The sequence below is a fragment of the Phascolarctos cinereus genome, unplaced genomic scaffold (genome assembly GCF_003287225.1).
Source record: "Phascolarctos cinereus isolate Bilbo 61053 unplaced genomic scaffold, phaCin_HiC Scaffold_726;HRSCAF=1367, whole genome shotgun sequence".
Classification (NCBI taxonomy): Eukaryota; Metazoa; Chordata; class Mammalia; order Diprotodontia; family Phascolarctidae; genus Phascolarctos; species Phascolarctos cinereus.
The window spans coordinates 399972039-399996623 of record NW_027556098.1 but is presented as its reverse complement, the minus strand read 5'-3'; the positions used below and the strand labels follow the sequence as shown (position 1 = coordinate 399996623).

Here is a 24585-nt window from a genome sequence, read left to right as displayed (position 1 = left end):
TACTGAGAGATATAGAGAGATTTAATAGAAATATAGAGATAGAGATATATTGATATAGATATACATACATATATAGAGATATATAGATATCAAAAACAACATCTATATAGATGTAGATCCATGATTATTGCAGGGTGTGGGAGAGAGTACCAGAAGTTCCCCTTAGGACATGGTTATATCTTTCTTTCTTTCTTTCTTTCTTTCTTTCTTTCTTTCTTTCTTTCTTTCTTCTTTCTTTCTTTCTTTCTTTTTCTTTTTCTTTTTCTTTCTTTCTATACATATATAGATATCAATAACAACATCTATATCTATCTATATAGACACAGATCCATGATTATTAGAAAGTGTGGGAAAGAGGACCAGAAGAAGTTTCATTAGGACCTGGTTATATCTAGATATATATACATACACACACACACACACACACACACACACACACACACACACACGTATGTGTGTATGTATGTGTATATATGTGTATATGTGTGTATACACACACATATGTATACACACACGCACACACACATATATATACACACGTATATTTATATATATACACACACACATACATACATACATATATACATACATATTTAGATATTGATTGTAATGTCTATATCTATCTGTGTAGATACAGATCCAGGATCATTAGAAGGTGTGGGAGAGAGGACCACAAGAAGTTCCCATTAGGACATGATTACACACACACACACACACACACACACACACACACACACAGAGTACATATATATACACACATATACATATATATGCATACACACATAGCTATCTATAGTAACATATATGTTTATCTATATAGATAGAGATCGATGATCATTAGAAGATATGGGAGAGAGGACTGGAAGAAGTTCCCCTTAGGACATCGTTGAATATGTGTGTGTGTGTGTGTGTGTGTGTGTGTATGTATGTATACACATAGATATAACCTTGTCCTAAGGGGAACCTCTTCTGGTGCTCTTTCCCATATCATCTATAGATGATGGATCTCTATCTCTATGATAAATATACATGTTACCACACACACACACGTTTGTGTGTGTATGTGTGCATATGTGTACACATATGTATATGAGAGAGTATATGTACAAACACACACATGGTGTACATATACTCTCTCATATACATATGCACACATACACACACAAACGTATGTGTGTGTGTGTGTGTGTGTGTGTGTGGTAACATGTATATTTATCATAGAGATAGAGATCCATCATCTATAGATGATATGGGAAAGAGCACCAGAAGAGGTTCCCCTTAGGACAAGGTTATATCTATGTGTATACATACATACACACACACACACACACACACATACATATATATATATACATGCATATATAGATAATATATACACACACATATATAGATAGCAATAGTAACATATAGATATAGATATAAATCCATGATCATTATAAAGTGTGTGAGAGAGGGCCAGAAGAAGTTCCCCTTAGGACATGGTTATGTCTATCTATCTATCTATCTATCTATCTATCTATCTATCTATCTATCTATCTATCTATCTATGTAGATATCAATAACAACATCTATATCTATCTATATAGAAACAGATCCATGATAATTAGAAAGTGTGGGAAAGAGGACCAGAAGAAGTTTCCTTAGGACCTGGTTATATCTATCTATAGATAGATTAGATAGTAGATAGATAGATAGATAGATAGATAGATAGATAGATAGATAGATATAGATATAGATATATAGATACATACACATACATACATATATAGATATCGATAGTAACATCTACATCTATCTGTATAGATACAGATCCATCATCATTAGAAGGTGTGGGAGAGAGGACCACAAGAAGTTCCCCTTAGGACATGGTTATATCTATGTATGTATGTAGTAGGTAGGTAGGTATGTGTATACACACAAACATACATACACACATACATATATAGATGTCGATATTAACATCTGTATCTATCTATGTAGATCTAGATCCATGATCATTAGAAGGTATAGGAGAGAGAACTAGAAGACGTTCCCCTTAGGGCATGGTTATATCTATTGATAATAATATGTGTACCTATCTATATATATAGAAATAAATCGATGATTATTAGAAGGTTTGGGAAAGAGGACTAGAAGATATTCCCCTTACGACGTGGTTATATCTATCTGTATCTATGTATCTATACATACATACATACATACATACATACATACATACATACATACACATATAGATATCAATAACAACATCTATATCTATCTATGTAGATATAGATCCATGATTATTAGAAGGTGTGGGAGAGAGAAGCGGAAGAAATTCCCTTAGGATATGGTTATATCTATATATCTATACACACATACACACACATATACATATGTATATCAAGAATAACATATATCTATCTATATACATATAGATCCATGATCATTAGAAAATATGGGAGAGAGGACCAGAAGAAGTTCCCTTTAGGAGATGGTTATATCTATCTATCTATCTATCTATCTATCTATCTATCTATCTATCTATCTATAGATATCAATAACAACACCTCTATCTATCTATAAAGATACGGATCCACGATTATTAGAAGGGGTGTGAAAGAGGACCAGAACAAGTTCCCCTTAGGACATGGTTATATCTATATATATACATATATTCATACATATATAGATAGCGATAGTAACATATACATCTATTTATATAGCTATAGATCCATAATCATTAGAAGATATGGGAGAGAGGTGTAGAAGAAGTTCACCTTAAGACATAGTTATATTGATATCTATATGTATATCTACTTATATATACAAACCCACACACATATATACGTACATATATAGATTTCAATAATTACATCTATATCTATCTATAAAGATACAGATCCATGATTGCTAGAAAGTGTGGGTGAGAGAACCTGAAGAAGTTCCCCTTAGGATATGGTTATCTCTATATATCTATATATCTACACATATATGTAGATATCAGTGGTAACATATATATTTATCTATATAGATATAGCTATAGATATATGATCGTTAGAAGGTGTAGGAGAGAGGACTAGAAGAAGTTCCCCTTAGGAAATTGTGTTATACACACATAGATAGATAGATAGATAGATATAGATATCCATAGTAACATATATATCTGTCTATACAGACATCTGTATAGATGCAGATCCCTGATCATTAGAAGGTATAGGAGAGAGTACTAGAAGAAGTTCCTCTTAGGACATGGTGTTTTATATGTGTGTGTGTGTGTGTGTGTGTGTGTGTGTGTGTGTGTGTGTGTGTAGATATATAGGTATAGATAGGTATAGATGTATAGATATAGAGGCGTATATATAGGTATAGATATATAGGTATAGTGTACAGATGTAGATACTGAGAGATAGAGAGATTTAGATAGATATATAAATAGATGATAGATAGATAGAAAGAAAGATAGAGATATAAATATATTTATATAGATATAGATAGATATACACATATACATACATATATAGATATCAATAATGGCATCTATGTAGATATAGATCCATGATTATTACAAGGTGTGGGAGAGAGTACCAGAAGTTCCCCTTAGGACATGGTTCTCTCTCTCTCTCTCTCTCTCTCTCTCTCTCTCTCTCTCTCTCTCTCTCTCTCTCTCTCTCTCTCTGTATGTATGTATATATATATATATTATAATATATACACACACATATATATACATATATATACATATATATATACATATATATATATACACACACACACACACACACACATACATATAACAACATCTATATCTATCTATGTAGATACAGGCACATAATTAGTAGAAAGTGTGGGGAAAGTGGTCCAGAAGAAATTTCCCTTAGGACCTGGTTGTATCTAGATATCTAGATATATGTATGTATGTGTGTATATGTGTGTGTGTATAATACATACATACATACATATATAGATATCGATAGTAACATCTATATCTATCTCTGTAGATACAGATCCATGATCATCAGAAATTGTGGGAGTGAGGACTAGAGGAAGTTCCCCTATGATATGTTATATCTATGTATTTGTATACACACATACATATGTAGATGTCGATATTAACATGTGTATCTATCTGTGTAGATATAGATCCATGATCATTAGAAGGTATAGGAGAGAGGACTAGAAGTTCCTCTTAGGACATAGTTATGTCTATCGATAGTAACATATATATCTGCATAGATATAGATCGATGATCATTAGAAGGTTTGGGAAAGAGGACTAGAAGATGTGCCCCTTACAACATGGTTATATCTATCTATCTATCTATCTATCTATCTATCTATCTATCTATCTATCTATCTATCCATACATACATACATACATACATACATATATGTATATAGATATAGATCCATAATTATTACAAGGTGTGGGAAAGAGTACCAGAAGAAGTTCCTGTTAGGATATGGTTATATCTATCTGTCTATCTATCTATCTATCTATCTATCTATCTATCTATCTATCTATCTTTATTTATTTATTTGTTTATATATACTTACATGTGTAGATATCAATAACATCTATATAGATACAGATCCATGATTACTAGAATGTAAGGAAAAGAGGACGTGAAGAAGCTCCCCTTAGGACATGGTTATATCTATATCTAATATAGATCTACATCTGTATATACACATACATATATAGATATTGATATTAACATATATATCTGTCTGTATACATATAGATCCATGACCATTAGATGATGTGGGAGAGGGGACTAGAAGAATTTCCCCTTAAGACATGGTTATGTCTATATCTATCTATCTATCTATCTATCCATCTATCTATCTATCTATCTATCCATCTACACACACACACACACATACATACGTACATATATAGATATCAATAACAACATCTGTATCTATCTATGAAGATACCGATCCATGATTACTAGAAGGTGTGGGAGAGAGAACCTGAAGTAGTTCCCCTTAGGATATGGTTATATCTGTATATCTATACATATATATCACTATCAATAGTAACATATATATCTTTCTATATAGATATAGATCCATGATCATTAGAAGATGTGGCAGAGAGGACTAAGAAAAGGTCCGCTTAGCACATGGCAATATTCTATCTATCTATCTATCTATCTATCTATCTATCTATCTATCTATCTATCTATCTATTTATCTATCTATCTATATGCATGTATATTCCTATATATAGATAGATAGATATCAATAGTTATATATATATATATATATATATATATATATATATATATATATATATATATATATATATATATATATATGGATATAGATCCATGATTATTGGAAGGTATGGGAGAGAGGACCAGAAAAGGTTCCCCTTAGAACATGGTTATATTGAGAGAGAGAGAGAGAGAGAGAGAGAGAGAGAGAGAGAGAGATACACACACACACACACACACACACACACACACACATACACATATGTAGATTTCTATAGTAACATATATATGTATCTATGTAGATGTCGATCGATTACCATTAGAAAATATGGAAGAGAGGACTAGAAGTTTCCCTTAGGCCATTGTGTTATACATATTCGTATACATATAAGCATACACACATACACACACACATCGATATCTATCTATAGAGATAGAGATCCATCATCATTAGATGATATGGGAGAGAGGACTAGAAGTTCCCCTTCAGACATGGTTTACCTTCTAATCTATCTAATATCGATAGTGACATACATATATATATATACAGAGAGAGAGATTTATGATCATTAGATGGTGTGGAAGAGAGGACTAGAAGAAGTTCACCTTAGGACATGGTAATATCTCTTGATAGTAACATATATCTACCTATATAGATATAGATCCATGACCATTAGACTGTATCATGATCATCACATATACACACACTCACACACATAGATATCGATAGTAACATATAGATATAGATCTAGATCCCTGATCATTAGAAGGTATAGGGAAAAGTACTAGAAGAATTTCCTTGTAGCACATGGTTTTTAAAATATATATGTGTGTATGTATATGTATGTATGTGTGTATGTCTAGATATATAGGTGTACATATAGGTCTAGATGTATAGGTATAGATATAGATGCTAAGAGATAGATAGGGAGAGATTTAGATAGATATAAATATATTGATATAGATATACATATATACATACATACATATCAATAACAACATCCCTATAAATATGAATCCATGATTATTACAGGGTGTGGGAGAGAGAACCAGAAGAAGTTCCCCTTAGGACATGGTTATATCTATCTATCACCTATCTATCTATCTATCTATCTATCTATCTATCTATCTATCTATCTATCATCTATCTATACATATATAGATATCAATAACAACATCTATACCTATCTATATAGACACAGATCCATGATTATTAGAAAGTGTGGGAAAGAGGACCAGAAGTTTCCTTAGGACCTGGTTATATCTAGATATATATACATATATACATACATAAATAGTTATCGAGAGTAACATCTATATCTATCTCTATAGATACAGATGCATGATCATTAGAAGGTGTGGGAGAGAGGACTAGAAGAAGTTCCCCTTAGGACATGGTTATATCTATCGATAATAACATGTATATCTATCTATATAGATAGATATAGATTGATGATCATTAGAAGGCTTGGGAAAGAGGACTAGATGTTCCCCTTACGACATGGTTATGTCTATCTATATCTATCTATCTATAGATATCAATAACAACATCTATATCTATATAGATATAGTTCCATGATCATTAGAAGATGTGGGAGAGAGGACTAGAAGAAGGTCCCCTCAGCACATGGTAATATCTATATGTGTGTGTGTGTGTGTATACATACATACATACATACATATATATATATATATATATATATGTATATATATATATGTATGTATGTATGTATGTATACACACACACACATTCTTACATATATAGATATCAATAGATATATATATATATATATATATATATATATATATATATATATATATATATATATATATATATATATATATATATATGGATATAGATCCATGATTATTGGAAGGTATGGGAGAGAGGACCAGAAGAAGATCCCCTTAGAACATGGTTATATTGAGAGAGAGAGAAAGAAAGAGATATACACACACACATACATATATAGAGATAGATAGATATCTATAGTAACTTAGATAGATAGATAGATACACAGATACATAGATAGATACATAGATAGATGTAGGTCGATGATCATTAGAAAATATGGGAGAGAGGACCAGAAAAGGTTTCCCTTAGGCCATTGTGTTATACATATACATATACATATACATATACATATACATATACATATACATATACATATACATATACATATACATATACATACACATACACATACATATATACATATATATACACATACACATACATATACATATACATATACCCATAGATATACATATATACATGTACACATATATACACATACATACACACATATACATATACATACACACACAAACATATATATCGATATCTGTCTATAGAGATAGAGATCCATCATCATTAGATAATATGGGAGAGAGGACTAGAAGAAGTCCACTTTAGGATATGGATATGTCTATCGATAGTAACATATATATATCTATCTATATAGATATAGATCCTGATCATTAGAATATATCATGATGATCGTGTATAAACACACACACATATATCTATAGTTACATATCTATCTATTTATATAGATATAGATCCCTGATCATTAGATGGTATAGGAGAGAGTACTAGAAGAAGTTCCTCTTAGCACATGGTTTTTAAATATGTATGTGTGTGTCTGTGTGTATAATTATATGTGTGTGTGTGTGTGTGTGTGTGTATATATAGATAGATATGTGTATATATAGGTCTGGATGTATAGATATAGATGTGTAGATGTAGGTACTGAGAGATAGATATAAAGAGATTCAGATAGAAATATAGAGATATAAATATATTGATATAGATATACATACATGCATATATATATAGATGTCAATAACAATACCTATATAGATATAGATCCATGATTATTACACAATGTGGGAGAGAGTACCAGAAGAAGTTCCCCTTAGGACATGGTTCTTTCTTTCTTTCTTTCTTTCTTTGTTTCTTTCTTTGTTTCTTTCTTTCTTTCTTTCTTTCTTTCTTTCTTTCTCTCTTTCTATCTGTTTATATAGATAACGATAACAACATCTATATCTATATATATAGATACAGGTACATGATTAGTAGAAAGTGTGGGAAAGAGGACCGGAAGAAGTTTCCTTAGGACCTGGTTATATCTATATCTATATCTATCTGTATCTATCTATATCTATATCTATATCTATATCTATATCTATATCTATATCTATATCTATATCTATATCTATATCTATATCTATCTACACACACATATACATATATACATATAGATATATATACATATAGATATAGATATTGATATTGATGGTAACTTCTATATCTATCTGTATAGATACAGATCCATGATCGTTAGAAGGTGTGGGAGAGAGAACCTGAAGAAGTTCCCCTTAGGATATGGTTATCTCTATATATCTATACATATATATACAGATATCAATAGTAACATATATATCTATCTATATAGATATAGATCCATGATCATTAGAAGATGTGGGAGAGAGGACTAGAAGAAGGTCCCCTTAGTACATGGTAATATCTCTATATATACATATATTCCTACATATATAGATATCAATAGTAAAATATATATCTATCTATATGGATATAGATCCATGATTATTGGAAGGTGTGGGAGAGAGGACCAGAAGAAGTTCCCCTTAGAACATGGTTATATTGAGAGAGAGAGAGAGAGAGAGAGATACAAACACACACACACATACATATAGATATCTATATTAATATACACACATATACATGTATGTATGTATGTAGGTCGATGATCATTAGAAAATATGGGAGAGAGGACTAGAAGAAGGTCCCCTTCGGACATGGTTTACCTTCTAAGCTATCTAATATCTATCATAACACACACACACACACACACACACACACACACACATAGATATCGATAGATATAGATATAGATATATAGATCCCTGATCGTTAGAAGGTATAGGAGAAAGTACTAGAAGAAATTCCTCTTAGCACATGGTTTTTTAAATATGTGTGTGAGTATATATTTTTATATGTGTGTGTATGTATATGTATGTGTGTGTGTGTATAGACATGTAGGTGTACATATAGGTCTAGATGTATAGGTCTAGATATAGATATGTAGATGTAGGTACTAAGAGACAGAGAAATAGATATTTAGATAGATATATAGATAGAGATAGAGACATAGAGATATCGATATAAATATATTGATATAGATAGATATACATACATACATATATATATAGATCAATAACAACATCTATATAGATATAGATCCATGATTACTACAGGGTGTGGGAGAGAGTACCAGTAGAAGTTCCCCTTAGGACATGGTTATATTTATCTTTCTTTCTATCTATCTATCTATCTATCTATCTATCTATCTATCTATCTATCTATCTTTCTCAATAACAACATCTATATCTTTCTATATAGACACAGATCCATGATTATTAGAAAGTGTGGGAAAGAAGAGCAGAAGAAGTTTCCTTAGGATCTGGTTATATCTAGATATATACATATATACATACATATATAGATATCAATAGTAAAATATATATCTATCTATATGGATATAGATCCATGACTATTGGAAGGTGTGGGAGAGAGGACCAGAAGAAGTTCCCCTTAGAACATGGTGATAGATAGATAGATAGATAGATAGATAGATAGATAGATAGATACACACACATATATACATACGTAGATATCTATAGTAACATATATATGTATCTATATTGATGTAGATCGATGATCATTAGAAAATATGGGAGAGAGGACTAGAATAAGTTTCCCTTAGCCCATACACACACACACACACACACACACACACACACATATCGATATCTATGTATAGAGATAGAGATCCATCATCATTAGATGATATGGGAGAGAGGACTAGATGAAGTTCCCCTTCGGACATAGTTTACCTTCTAATCTATCTAATATCGATAGTAACATATATATCTACTATATAGATGCATAACCATTAGAATATATCATGATTGTCACATATATACACACACACATATATATAAATATTGATAGTAACATATATATCTATCTATATAGATATAGATCCCTGATCATTAGAAGATATAGGAGAGAGTACTAGAAGAAGTTCCTCTTAGGACATGTTTTTTTAAATATGTGTGTGTGTGTTTATGTGTGTGTGTGTGTAGATATATAGGTGTATATATATAGATAGATAGATATATGTATAGATATAGATGTGTAGATGTAGATACTGAGAGATAGAGATTTACATAGATATAGAGATAGAGATATATTGATATTGATCTAGACATACATACATACATATCAATAACGACATTTATATAGATATAGATCCATGATTGTTATGGAGTGTGGGAGAGAGTACCAGAAGTTCCCCTTAGGACATGGTTATATCTATCTTTCTATCTATCTATCTATCTATCTATCTATCTATCTATCTATCTATCTATCTATCTATCCATCCATCCATCCATCCGTCTATCCATACATATATAGATATCAATAACAACATCTATATCTATTTATATAGATATAGACCCATGATTATTAGAAGGTGTTGGAGAGAGGCCCAGAAGATATTCCCCTTATGATATGGTTATATTTATCTATCTTTCTATCTATACCTATATACATATAGGTATAGATATTGATATCGATAGTAACATATCTATCTATCTATATAGATATAGATCCATGATCATTAGACGGTGTGGGAGAGAGGACTAGAAGAAGTTCACCTTAGGACATGGTTATATCTATGTATATCTATATATATATATACATACATACATACATACATATATAGATATCAATAACAACATCCATACCTATCTATATAGATATAGATCCATGATCATTAGTAGGTGTGGGAGAGAGGACTAGAAGAAGTTCACCTTAGGACATGGTTATATCTATCTATCTCCTAACTATCTATCTATCTATCTATCTATCTATCTATCTCAATAACAACATCTATATCTATCTATATAGACACAGATCCATGATTATTAGAAAATTGGGAAAGAAGAGCAGAAGAAGTTTCCTTAGGACCTGGTTATATCTAGATATATATACATATATACATACATATATAGATATCGATAGTAACATCTATATCTATCTATATAGATACAGATCCATGATCATTAGAAGATGTGGGAGAGAGGACTAGAGGAAGGTCCCCTTAGTACATGGTAATATCTCTATATATACATATATTCCTATGTATATAGATATCAATAGTAAAATATATATCTATCTATATGGATATAGATCCATGATTATTGGAAGGTGTGGGAGAGAGGACCAGAAGAAGTTCCCCTTAGAACATGGTTTTATATATATATATATATATATATATATATATATATAGAGAGAGAGAGAGAGAGAGAGAGAGAGATACACACACACACACACACACATGTATCGATATCTATCTATAGAGACAGAGATCCATCATCATTAGATGATATGGGAGAGAGGACTAGATGAAGTGCCCCTTTGGACATAGTTTATCTTCTGATCTATCTAATATCGATAGTAACATATATATATATATATATATATATATATATATATATATATATATATATATATATATCTCTGTATAGATCCATAACCATTAGAATATATCATGATTGTCACATATATACACACACACATACATATATAAATATCGATAGTAACATATATAAATATCTATCTATATAGATCCCTGATCATTAGAAGATATAGGAGAGAGTACTAGAAGAAGTTCCTCTTAGAACATGTTTTTTTAATATGTGTGTGTGTTTATATATATATATGTGTGTGTGTGTGTGTGTGTGTGTGTGTGTGTGTATGTGTAGATATATAGGTATAGATGTATAGTTATAGATATATAGGTATAGATGTGTAGATATAGATACTGAGAGATAGAGATTTACATAGATATATAGATAGAGATATAGATATAAATATATTGATATAGACCTAGATAGGTATACATACATACATACATACATACATACATACATACATACATACATATCAATAACGACATTTATATAGATATAGATAGATCCATGATTGTTACGGAGTGTGGGAGAGAGTACCAGAAGAAGTTCCCCTTAGGACATGGATATATCTATCTTTCTATCTATCCATCCATCTATCTATCTATCCATACATACATATATAGATATCAATAACAACGTCTATATGTATTTATATAGATATAGATCCATGATTATTAGACGGTGTTGGAGAGAGGCCCAGAAGATATTCCCCTTACGATATGGTTATATTTATCTAGCTATCTAGCTATCTAAACATATATACATAGTATAGATATCAATATCGATAGTAACATATATATCTATCTATATAGATATAGATCCATGATCATTAGAAGATGTGGGAGAGAGGAGTAGAAGTTCACCTTAGGACATGGTGATATCTATCAATAGTAACATATATCTATCTGTATAGATATAGATCCATGATCATTAGACGGTGTGGGAGAGAGGACTAGAAGAAGTTTGCCTTAGGACATGGTTGTATCTACGTATATCTATATATACATACATACATACATACATACATATATAGATATCAATAACAACATCCATACCTATCTATATAGATATAGATCCATGATTATTATAAGGTGTGGGAGACAGGACCAGAAGAAGTTCCCCTTATAATATGGTTACATCCATCTATCTATCTATCTGTCTATCTATCTATCTATCTATCTATCTATCTATCTACACACATATACTCATAAATATGTATGTATCGACATTAGCATATCTATCTATCTATATAGATATAGATCCATGATCATTAGAAGATATGGAAGAGAGGACTAGAAGAAATTCCCCTTAGTACATATTTATATCTATATCTATATATACAAACTTAAATAGATATCAATAGTACCATATATATATCTATCTCTATAGATATAGATCCATGATCATTAGGATATATGGAAGGGAGGACTGGAAGAAGTTACCCTTAGGACATGGTTATATGTATGTATGTATCTATCTATCTATCCATGCATACATATATAGATATCAATAACAACATCTATATCTATCTATATAGATATAGATCCATGATTATTAGAAGGTGTGGGAGAGAGAACCAGAAGAAGTTCCCCTTAGGATATAGTTATATCTATATATCTATATCTATAGATATACACACACATATATATACTTATATAGGTATAGATATAGATATCGATAGTAACATATGTATCTGTCTATATAGTTATAGATCCCCTTAGGACATGGTTATACCTATGTATATACATATATACATGCATATATAGATATCTATAGTAACATATATACCTATCTATATAATGCTCTATGATCATTAGAAGATGTGGGAGGGAGGACTAGAAGAATTTCCCCTTAGGACATGGTTATATCTATATATATACATACATATATAGATATCGATAGTAACATATATATCTATCTATATAGATATAGATCCATGATCATTAGAAAGTGTGGGAGAGAAGACTAGGAGAAGTTCTCCTCAGGACATGATTATATCTATATATCTATATCTATATCTATATCTATATCTATATCTATATCTATATCTATATCTATATCTATATCCACACACATATACATATATAGATAGATATTGACAGTAACATATATATATACATATATATATCTGTCCACATAGATATTGATCCATGATCATTAGAACATGTGGAAAAGAGGACTAGAAGTTCCCCTTAGCACATGATTATATCTCTATATCTATCTATCTATCTATATCTATATCTATATCTATATCTATATATACATATACATATACATATACATATACATATACATATATACATACATATATAGATATCAATGCCAACATTTGTATCTGTCCATATAGATACAGATCTATGATTATTAGAATGTGTGGGAGAGGAGGCCAGAAGAAATTCCCCTTAGGATGTGGTTATATCTCTATATATACATACATACGTACATATATAGATATCAATGACAACATCTATATCTGTCCATATAGACACAGATCTATGATCATTAGGTGTGGGAGAGAGAACTAGAAGAAGTTCACCTTAGGACATGGTTATATCTATCGATAGTAACATGTATATCTATCTATATAGATATAGATCCATGATCATTAGAAGGTGTGGGAGAGAACACCAGAAGAAGTTCCCCTTAGGACATGGTACTTGAATTGAGCCTTGGAGAGAGCTAAGGATTTGTGAAGACAGAAACAAGGAGATATTTCCAAGCAAGAGCCAAAGGCATAGAAATGAGAGAGGTCAGCCAGTTTGGTGGGAATGTAGAAATATATGAGGCAGAATAATAGGAAATAATAGAAAATAAATAGAAAATAAAATAATAGAAAATCCATCTGAAAAAGGAGGTTGTGGGTTCAACGAAAGCCTTCATGAGTAAAATGTCTCATCTTTATGCTTCTCATTTCCCTGGCAGGAGTCACCTACAGTCTCCCTCATCCTACGGCCCAGTCCTCTCACCGATGAACAAAGTCCATGGGGGAATCAACAAACTGCCTTCAGTCAACCAGCTTGTGGGGCAGCCTCAGCAGCACACCACTGCCGGAGGGCCCACTCTGGGGCCCATGGGTAAGCCTGCTTTGATGGTGCTACTACGGGGCAAGGAACTCTTAACACAAGAGCACAGAGAGAGAGAGAGAGAGAGAGAGAGAGAGAGAGAGGTCTGGGAAACTCCCCCTCCAGATGGTAGGATGTCCAATCAGAGCCAGATAAAGAACAAGGTTAATGAATGCAAATGAATGAGCTGGTGGAGAGCATTCAGAAATACCGGCATTCAGAGTATCACCCATGAGATGTTGGGACATCTTTCTGGCCTGCCTACCTCCCAACTCAAATATGCCTAGTAGAAAAAGAAGGTTCAAGAACATGAAAGGGCTGAGTTTGTAGTGGTGGTAAAGAAAAACTTCCTCTGGCTATCTGCTTGGTGCTGCTGATCCTGGGAAGCCCAGGGGAGTTTTATTAGCCTCTTGTTAATACCCCCTTACAATGAGAGAATTTAAGGAGAGAGTGCTTACAAGTGGAAATGAGGAGGGAGTGAGCTCCAGGCATGGGGGATGGTCACTCCCATATGAATAAACAGAGGTGGGAGATATAGCAGAGAATGGCTAGTAATCTTGTATATATTTTCAAGAGAGGCACCATCGATTCAATGGAACTCAATCCAATAAATATGAGAGGCAGGGTGACATACTGGATAAAGCGTAAGCCTTGCCATCTGGAAGATGTAAGTTCAACCCTCACCTCTGATGTTTACTGACTATGTGTCCTGGGACAAGCCATCTTTAGCCTCTCAGCAACCCAGGGAACTCTCTTAAGATTATAAATTATAGAGTCATTGCCTGTTGAGGGAGGGAGTTTCCACACTGGGAGCTCCACCACACCTATGAAATCAGAGATCCAGACCAAAAAATCCCTGCCCTCATGTAGCTCACAATCTAGGACATCCATAGAAACAACTATAACACAAAACAGAAAAGCCTCGGTGGGCAGGAGAGATGTAAGCAAAGGAACTTTTTTGAAAATATATACATGCCTTCTTGGCCCGAAGGGGGTCCCATGTGCCTAGGCCAAGAGGCGAAAGGCAACTTTTCTTCTGTTTTGTTTTGATTCTCCAGAAGGGTTGGGGACAAGGCAAATGGGTTGTGTTAGGACATTCAGTCCACTTTTCCAGTTTGATCTGAGTATCTGCAATTTCAATAAGCATTTATTAAGTGCTAAGTTCAGAAATGACAGGAGTGAAATGGTTCTTGCCCTCGAGAAGCTTGCATTCTAAAAGGAGAGGCAATATATATGCACACAAGTAGATGGAGAACATATGTAAAATGAATACCAGGTCATGTGGGGAGAGAGTGCTGGAGAGACCGAGATTCAGGAAGAGGTTGACATACTTTGAAAGAAGGAGGTAGCAGACGGTCCTTAACGAACAGAAGTGGGATCTCTTCTCCCAATTTCCCCAGTCTCTCACCTGGTAAAGTGAGGAGGTTTTCACCTTCCTTGCCAATAACATGTTTTGCCATTTCTATCCACAGGCCCTGGAATGCTGAACAGCCACAATCATCCCATGCAGTCCAATGGTGAAATGAATGGTGGCCATTCCTCCCAGTCCATGGTCCCAGGGTCGCACTGCACACCTCCTCCTCCATATAATGCTGACCCCAGCCTCGTCAGGTATACCTGTCTCTGGGCCCCTCTTACATGGCATGTGAACACTTGTGTGATAGCTTAGCTTTCCCGTTTCCCTCCCTCTCCACCCTGCCTTGTTCTCTTGTCCACTAACCTTAGTACCTGTCTGCTGATACTGCTCCACTAACTGGTCACCAGTTCCAACTGATAAATCACTGCCCAGGTCATCTTTCTACCCTGGGGTCAAAGGAGAAATACGGCTGTTGGCTGGCTGTGCTGGCTTCACTCAAACCTTGAGCACTGAGAAATTTCCCTTTTCCCATTATTAAAAATGCATCCTCCAGTTGAAATTGGAAGAGTAGGAAAGCAGCTGCTTCCTTCTGCCTCAGAACTCAGCACCTTAGCTCCCCCACCTTCCTCCATGCAAACCCAAGGGGACTGTGGGGATTTCAAATCAATTTTTTTATAAGAGCCACATCAGTGAGACCCAGCCCACAGAACTTTTCTCTGGACTACAGAGCTCAGGGCTGTGATTCAAGGGAGAGTGTGTTGAGCACATTGACATCCCAAAAGGTATAGAGCAGTTCTAACTGCTTTGAGACTTCTGGGACACACTGTACAGTGAGAGGTCATTACTAGGTCTTACTGGTTAACACATGTTGACCGTGAACGAAGTCCTTTATTCAGTAGGAGTTGTATTCAGTAGGAACGGGAGAGTAGGAAGAAAAGTACAAGAAATAGAAGACTATCCATGTATTCCAGGAGATTCTTGTCTACCTAGGCTCCAAGGGAGTCTTGCATGTCTGATTTTTGAGTTGGTCTACAGGAGGATAAAATCTGGGAACAGATAAAGGCCCTGGACCCCAGGCAGTGACCATTGTATAGAAAAGTTCCCCAGGTCTCCAGAATGTCTTTCCTCGTACAAAAAGAGGGGGTACTGCAGTCTGGCTGGTCTGTGGGCTGGGCTAGCTATGGTAACAGTCCCTAAAGGCCTATCTGGTGCCATCTCCAGTAGTCCTGATTTACATGTGACCGCTGGACCCAGATGGCTCTGGAGGAGAGAGTGAGGCTGGTGACTCTGCACAGCCCTCCCTCACTTAAATCCAATTCACTTGCAAGTCAAGGCATCACCTTCCTGCTGTCACGGTCCTCGACAACAACCCTTAAGCTGCCTTTAGGGCAGATAGCTAATGATGAGACTCAGGGTAGTTAGAACAACCCATGTGGTAGGGTTCATTTTCCTCTGTACCATCCCCAGACTATTAGTGGAGTCCAGAAAGAGGGGATAATTCTAGATGCTGGAAGGGAGACTGTCAAAGAGCTCTGATTTAGCTTATTCTCAGTGTTAATCAGTATGAAAGAGACAGAGATTCTGGGTTCAAATCCTCACTCTTTCATTTACTACTTATGTGGCCTCAGTTTCCTCATCTGTATAATTTGATGACCTCTAAGTTCTGTTTCAGCTCAAAAATCCATGATTCTATAAAAAAAAAAAAACAACCAGGGGAAAGACAGAGGGTACAAAGGGCTGAGCATTGACTTAACGCTATTGTTACTTCTCCATGTTTAAAGTTTATCCAAAGTTTGATGTGTCTCTAGTCCTGAGGCCTTGGAGGTTGTGTTAAAAGAGGAAGCCTAAGGAGGAATCCCAGTGTCTGTCACTGAAAAGAACCAGCCGTTCCCTGAGGGTTTGCAGGTCCTGTCCCGATGATGTATGAGTTCAGGGCTTCCATACCTAAGAAGTTAACATCACTTTATTTTCCAACCTCTTTCTTCAGTTTTTTAACAGGATTGGGGTGTCCAAACTGCATCGAGTATTTCACATCCCAAGGGCTGCAGAACATTTACCACCTGCAGAATCTAACCATAGAGGTAAATGCCTTGGGCAGGTCTCTTCTTTCCACTGGCTCTATCGGTCTAAGTTCTCAACACCCAGGAAAGAAAAACAAAAACAAAGATGAGGGGGGTGCCAATCGTGGAAAGGAAAAGAGTATCTTCCTTCCTTCCTGTCTAATGTTGAGGAAAAGACCTCCCTTCATCCATAATCCTGATTCCCATTTGGGCTTCTATCTTCCTTTCTTTTTTAAAAAAGAATTGGGTCTTCTATTCCCCTAAACTTGGCTATGATTTAGAAGTCAATCCATAACAAATTTTGGTCAAAATAGATTGATTTGGATAAGAAAACTACGTGTAGTAAAGTGATAGTGCTAGATGGCAAAGTCAGACAGACCTGGGTTCAAGTCTTGTCTATGATACGTCCTTGGCTGCTTTGACCAACCCCAGAGAAGTTACTTCACCTCTCAATGTCTTGGGCAGCTCCATTAGGATTTATCTACTGAGTCATAGATGAGTTGCCTATCCCCATGCTGATGACATCACTGACCATTCCCATCTTCATGGTATAGCACTCAGACCACATGTGATGCAAGATTGTAAGAGCTAGAATTCCTATATTTGCCTCAACAGGGCTATTTCTGGGGCATATGTGGTCTATTGGAAAGAACACTGAGAATTTGTCCTTAGAGGATGCAGGTTTAATCCTGGCCTGGGCCACTCACTACCTGTATGACCTCAGGCAAATCCCTTGACCTCAGTTTTCTCATCTGTCAAATGGGAATGCCACTACCTGCTCCACCACTTCACAATGGTGCTGGGATGCTGTAGAGTGCTCCAAAACCATAAGGAGTTACATAAATGCAACAGAAATAGCCATCAATAGTATGACTGTTAGCCTTGGTTAATGGTATCATACCAAATCTGAACAGGTCAGAGCTGGGAGGGACCTTAGAACACAGAAGGTCAGAGCTGAGGGAAAACTTAGAATATACAACATCCAAGATGGGCAGGATCTTAGAACATAGAATGTCAAGAGTTGAAAGGGACCCTAGAACACAGAAGGTCAGAGCTGGGAGCAAACTTAGAACATTCAACATGCAAGATTTGTAGGGCTTTACAACATAGAATGTCAAGAGTTGAAAGGGACCCTAGAACACAGAAGGTCAGAGCTGGAGAAAAACTTATAACATGCAACATTTAAGATGGACAGGACCTTAGAACATAGAATGTCAAGAGTTGAAAGGGACCCTAGAACACAGAAGGTCGGAGCTGGAGAAAAACTTATAACATGTAGCATTCAAGATGGGCGGTACCTTAGAACATAGAATGTCAAGAGTTGAAAGGGACCCTAGAACACAGAAGGTCAGAGCTGGGAGCAAACTTAGAACATTCAACATCCAAGATTTGTAGGGCTTTACAACATAGAATGTCAAGAGTTGAAAGGGACCCTAGAACACAGAAGGTCAGAGCTGGAGAAAAACTTATAACATGCAACATTTAAGATGGACAGGACCTTAGAACATAGAATGTCAAGAGTTAAAAGAGTCTCTAAAACACAGACGGTCCAATCTGGGAAGGACCTCAGAGATGATGTAATCCAATCCTTTCATTGTGCAGAGCCCTTCTATAAGTCTTAAAGCATTATATAAAGTAAATTCTTAGAATGATGAGTTGATTGGGACCCAAGGATGTTAGACTCTTTCATTCGGGTTACATCACTATTAGAATGCCACTGAAACCAGTGCATGGAACTGATAGAGCCCTGGGGATAGTGACTAAAATAAATTGACACTATTCTTAATCTAAATAATAAATATACTCTTTTAATCTAATAAATTGGAATGTGGTTCTGTTGAGCTAAAAATCTGCTTGGTTCAACATGTCTCCACCTTAAAATGCGAACGCGCACACACGCACACACACACACACACACACAATTGTTATTGAGGCTTTATCATCATTCCCTTGTTATGACTAGAGAGATTTACAATAGCTCACACCAGTAGAGGGTTTTAAGACAAAGCACATTCCTCTTAGTGGCCTATTGTATGTTATTATTGTCCCCATTTTATGGCTGAGAAAGTGAAAAGCTATTGGGCTATTTGGCACCACCTTAACCCCCTGGACACCCTATCTACTCCTCAGCTTCTTTTGGACTCTTTCTGCTCAGGGTTCTTCCAGGGCCATTGCCAGTCCAGGGCTATCACCAAAGGAGAGACAGCGGTTTGTCATTGGTAGCTGGGGCCAGCTGCATAGGCTTAGCCTTCAGATGCTGTCTTCACTAACTCCAGGAGAGAGGCAGTCTGCGCACTCAGTAATCAATTGCTGCCTCCTGACCTTCATTCCTGCAGCCTAATTCAAGGGCCATCAGATTGCCAAGCTGTGTCCGAGTGAAAGTTTTAACTCTCATCTCACTAAGTGTGATGCCTGTGTTTCTAACATCGGTGTTGGGGGTGGATTTGGGATTACATTACTTTTTCCAAAATTGGCCTTGAATCTGTAGGTCTGGTCTGACCCCCTCCCCCATCTTTTTATTTAAGGGAATAGTCTTGTGATGTCTACAAATTATTAATTTACCACTCTCCTTGTTTTTTCTCTCCCAGTAACATCCCAGGCCAATGATGCCCACTAGGCCCTAAGTACTCAACTTGATCTCACATCTCTGTTCAATGAGCTCTTCCTATTGGCAGCTACTATCGGGAATTTCAATTCTATACCTGAGCTCCATTTCGGTTGACATTACCAAATGTGGTTGTCCCCATAAATTAGAGAGGCTTGGGGCAGCCAGATTGCACAGTGGATAGAGCACCGGCCCTAGATTCAGGAACACCTGAGTTCAAATCTGGCCTCAGACACTTGACACTTACTAGCTGTGAGACCCCGGGCAAGTCACTTCACCCCATTGCCTCACCCAAAAAGAGAGAGAGAGAGAGAGAGTCCCAAGGCTTTGCCCTCCCATGCATGCTTCTCTGAAATATCCCTCCTTACTTCCTATAGAACCAAGAGCATCTCTAGAAACCACACATTTGGTCATTCAAGAGAGCAGATGTCTATAGTGAGAGCCAGGATGTATTATGGAAACTTTGTGTAAGAAATCAGTCAATTAATGTTGATTGGTTGATTGATTGATTGATTGATGTCAGTACTGGGAGTTCCAGTATAGATATCTGCTCCCTTCACATTCACGTTCGTGTCAAACCCATAGGACGTTCCCACTTAGCTCCTGGTGTTTCTGTGTCAATAACCACCAGGATTTGGCTTTTATCCAGAGTGGAGGTTCTATTCCCCATCATTGAAGACAGAAAGATACCACTCCCTTGTCCCCAGTAGGATGAGAGGGACACTTATCTCTTGCCCCCGGCCATCCTACTCTATCTCCTTCTAATCTTGGTGTATTTGCTACGTGGATCTTGTAGGATCTTGGGGCCCTGAAGATTCCTGATCAGTACAGAATGACCATCTGGAGGGGTCTTCAGGAACTGAAGCAGAGCCATGACTATGGGACCCAGCAGCTTATCCGCTCGAGTAGCAATGCTTCGACCATCTCCATCGGGAGCTCGGGGGAGCTTCAGCGCCAGCGCGTGATGGAGGCTGTGCATTTCCGAGTGCGCCACACAATCACTATCCCCAATCGCAGTGGGGCGGATGAGTGGGCAGACTTTGGCTTCGACCTCCCTGATTGCAAGTCCCGCAAACAGTCCATTAAAGAAGAGTTCACAGATGGGGAGATCAACTGAGGATGGGGAAGGGAAGGCTGGGGCAGATCCAGGAGGGGCTTCCCAAGGGGTGAGGTCCCCCAACCAGACTGGCTTCCAAAGGAAACATTCAAAAAAGAGAAAAGAAAAACTCCAGGTATGGGAGAGTAATATAGAAATGAGGGACAGTGTCTTTCTCTGCCCTCTACCCTTCTTCTGTCCACTCAGAAGTATTTGAATGGGGAAGATTAGTGTCATTATGAAAACTGACTTGAAATCTTTTGCATCTCAGCTTCTGTAGGGATTCTGCCAGCTTTCAGACCCTTTGTAACAAGGGGATCTGCCTTCCTGATGGACTGCCAAAAAAAAAAAAAAGTATTTTTCAGTATCCTTCAGTTCTCCACAAAAAAGCTTGACTGCATCATTGTATTTCAAATGCTGTCTGTGTACTTGTGAGCTCGCCCCTGCATCTGCTGTATAAAGGAAATCATTGATTTTTTCAAGCCCATTTTCAAAGTGACTTACTTATCCCCTAATGGCCCGATGAAGGCCGTTCTCTTAGCCAGTTTGAGGGTGAATCAGTTCCATTCAGAAGCTGTGGCCAGTTCGGCCAAAAATCAGATAGTCTTTTTAGAATTTGCTCATTTCCTCCTGTACTCTGGCTTCCTTCTTTTTCATCCCAAACTCTGATTCCCCACCTCACCCCCAACCCCCATGATGTGGTTTCTTTCTATTTGGAGTCTGAATTCAGTGGGGAAAGATGGGTTTACTGAAGTGCTCAGTCTTTTCTGGGAAACTGACCACCACATTGGAATGCTGTGGCCTCAAAATTTGACATTCAGGCGACCTCTGCTTGGCACAAAGATGGACAGTGTATTTCTCATGCTATTGCTATTTGTTCATATTTGATAAAGTGAAACATTTTTCTACATTGAACTTCAAGGTTTGGTTTTTTTAAAATGTTTCATTCTCAACATGTGAAAGTCTCATGCCCAGCTTTTCAACAGGTTTTCTGCCAACAAGATGAGCTAAAGAAAGGTTGATCCAATCAAACATGCTGCCAGTTTATGGGGATCTTTTGGAAGGTCTGAAAATAAAGTCCTGATCCTGAGTCAGGGAACCGCAAGTCATCTGAAGAAAGGGCAATTACATGTTCGCAACTGAGGGATCTGGTCTGGGCATTCTTTTCCATATAGGACCCTGGACAAGTAACTTAACTTCTCAATGCTCTTTGTAGTTCTCCAAGACTGTAATTTGCAAAGAAGGTGCCAGCCTGCATTGGAGGAGGGAGTGTCCTCATCTGGAAGTTCCCTGAACCACTGGTCTGGTCTCTGTTCCTATTTCCTTCTTTGGGAATAGCTTCACCCCATCATCTGTGGCCATTTGGCTTGGTGGGTGGGGAGAATTGGGGTGGGGTGTGTATGAAGAGTTGGAGAATCTGAGAGGAAACAAAAATTAGGTGTGATATGCCAAGGAGTATTTTACGCTCACTAAGACACTGATCCAGATATTCATCTCCCAAGAAGTCCCTCCTAGGACAATTCATTCGTTCAGTCCCTCAGTAAGCATTTAGTAAAGCTCTATATGTTGTGAATAAGACTCCAAAAGAGAAAAATCCATTCCCTCAAGGAGAACATATTTGCAGATAACTAACAATTCACACAGCCTAATCCTAGGTTAACCATCAAGTTTCTTGCTAAGTGACTCAGAGAAGTTCTTATCCTTTTTCTCAACGCAGAACCCTTGGGCAGTCTGGTGAAAACTATGACACAGATTCTTTCTCAGATTCATGTTTTTAAAGGCATGTAATGAAATCCATAGGATTACAAAGAAAATGAATGATATTGAAATAAAATTATTGAAATATTTTTAAAAGCACAAACCCACAGAACCCAGGTTAAGAACTACTGGACTAGACAAAGTTATGTTTTCTGTCTTATGAGACAAAGTTCAGCTGATTAAATGGGTCATCTGAATTTCAGGGAGGTTACAGCTAGGCTGATTTCTTTAAAAAAAAATTTCTCTCTGTGCCTTGGTGTGTGTATGGAAGGGTGGAGGGGCAGTTTTCATAAGAGTACCTGGTACTACATTTGGAAATTTGCCTTCCTGGGCCCTGAATTCAAATGCATGAGAAACGATTAAAATGAAGCCACCCCTCAATCACCAGAGGCAACCCCTTTGCTGGGGTGTCAATCCAAGTTCAAGAATAAATCCGTCTAAAGAGCTCAAATCAACACCTTTCCCAAATTCTACATTTTAGCACTGTGATTCCAAAGGCTCTCTATCACATTTAGGTACCTCGTTGAATGAAATAATGAAAGAAGGGGGGAAAATTTGGGGTTGCAGAAAAAAAGGAGAAATAAGCACACTGTTCTGGCTATGAGATAGGAAGACTGAGGTTCGTTTGCTTTGGGTGATTGATTAGAAAAGGAGAGGGTAGGACTAAGATTCTCCAGAGTTCACCTTGGTTCCTCAAGCATTGCAGGTAATGAGCATTTATTAAGTGTTTACTGTGTACGAGGCTCTGTCTTAGTCTTGACACTAGTTCCAAGATTGTCCCTCAGAATCTCAGTAGGTACCGTAGTTCACTGATTCCCCATCTATTAAAGTTTCCCCAAAGGCCATTGAACCATATTTCCTTTCAAAAAGAAAAAGGTCCTAA

The 24585-nt window shown here is 36.2% G+C and overlaps 1 protein-coding gene across 1 annotated transcript in view; it reads left to right on the top strand.

The window, feature by feature from the left end:
• The window catches only part of TP73 (tumor protein p73), a 225249-nt gene extending 202390 nt beyond the window's left edge, over positions 1 to 22859 (top strand). The window contains 4 exon segments of the mRNA XM_020975460.2: positions 14687 to 14838; positions 16299 to 16437; positions 18171 to 18264; positions 21645 to 22859. Coding sequence (XP_020831119.2) covers positions 14687 to 14838; positions 16299 to 16437; positions 18171 to 18264; positions 21645 to 21965 — 706 coding nt within the window. The 3' untranslated portion in view covers positions 21966 to 22859.
• The last annotated feature ends 1726 nt before the right edge of the window (positions 22860 to 24585 follow it).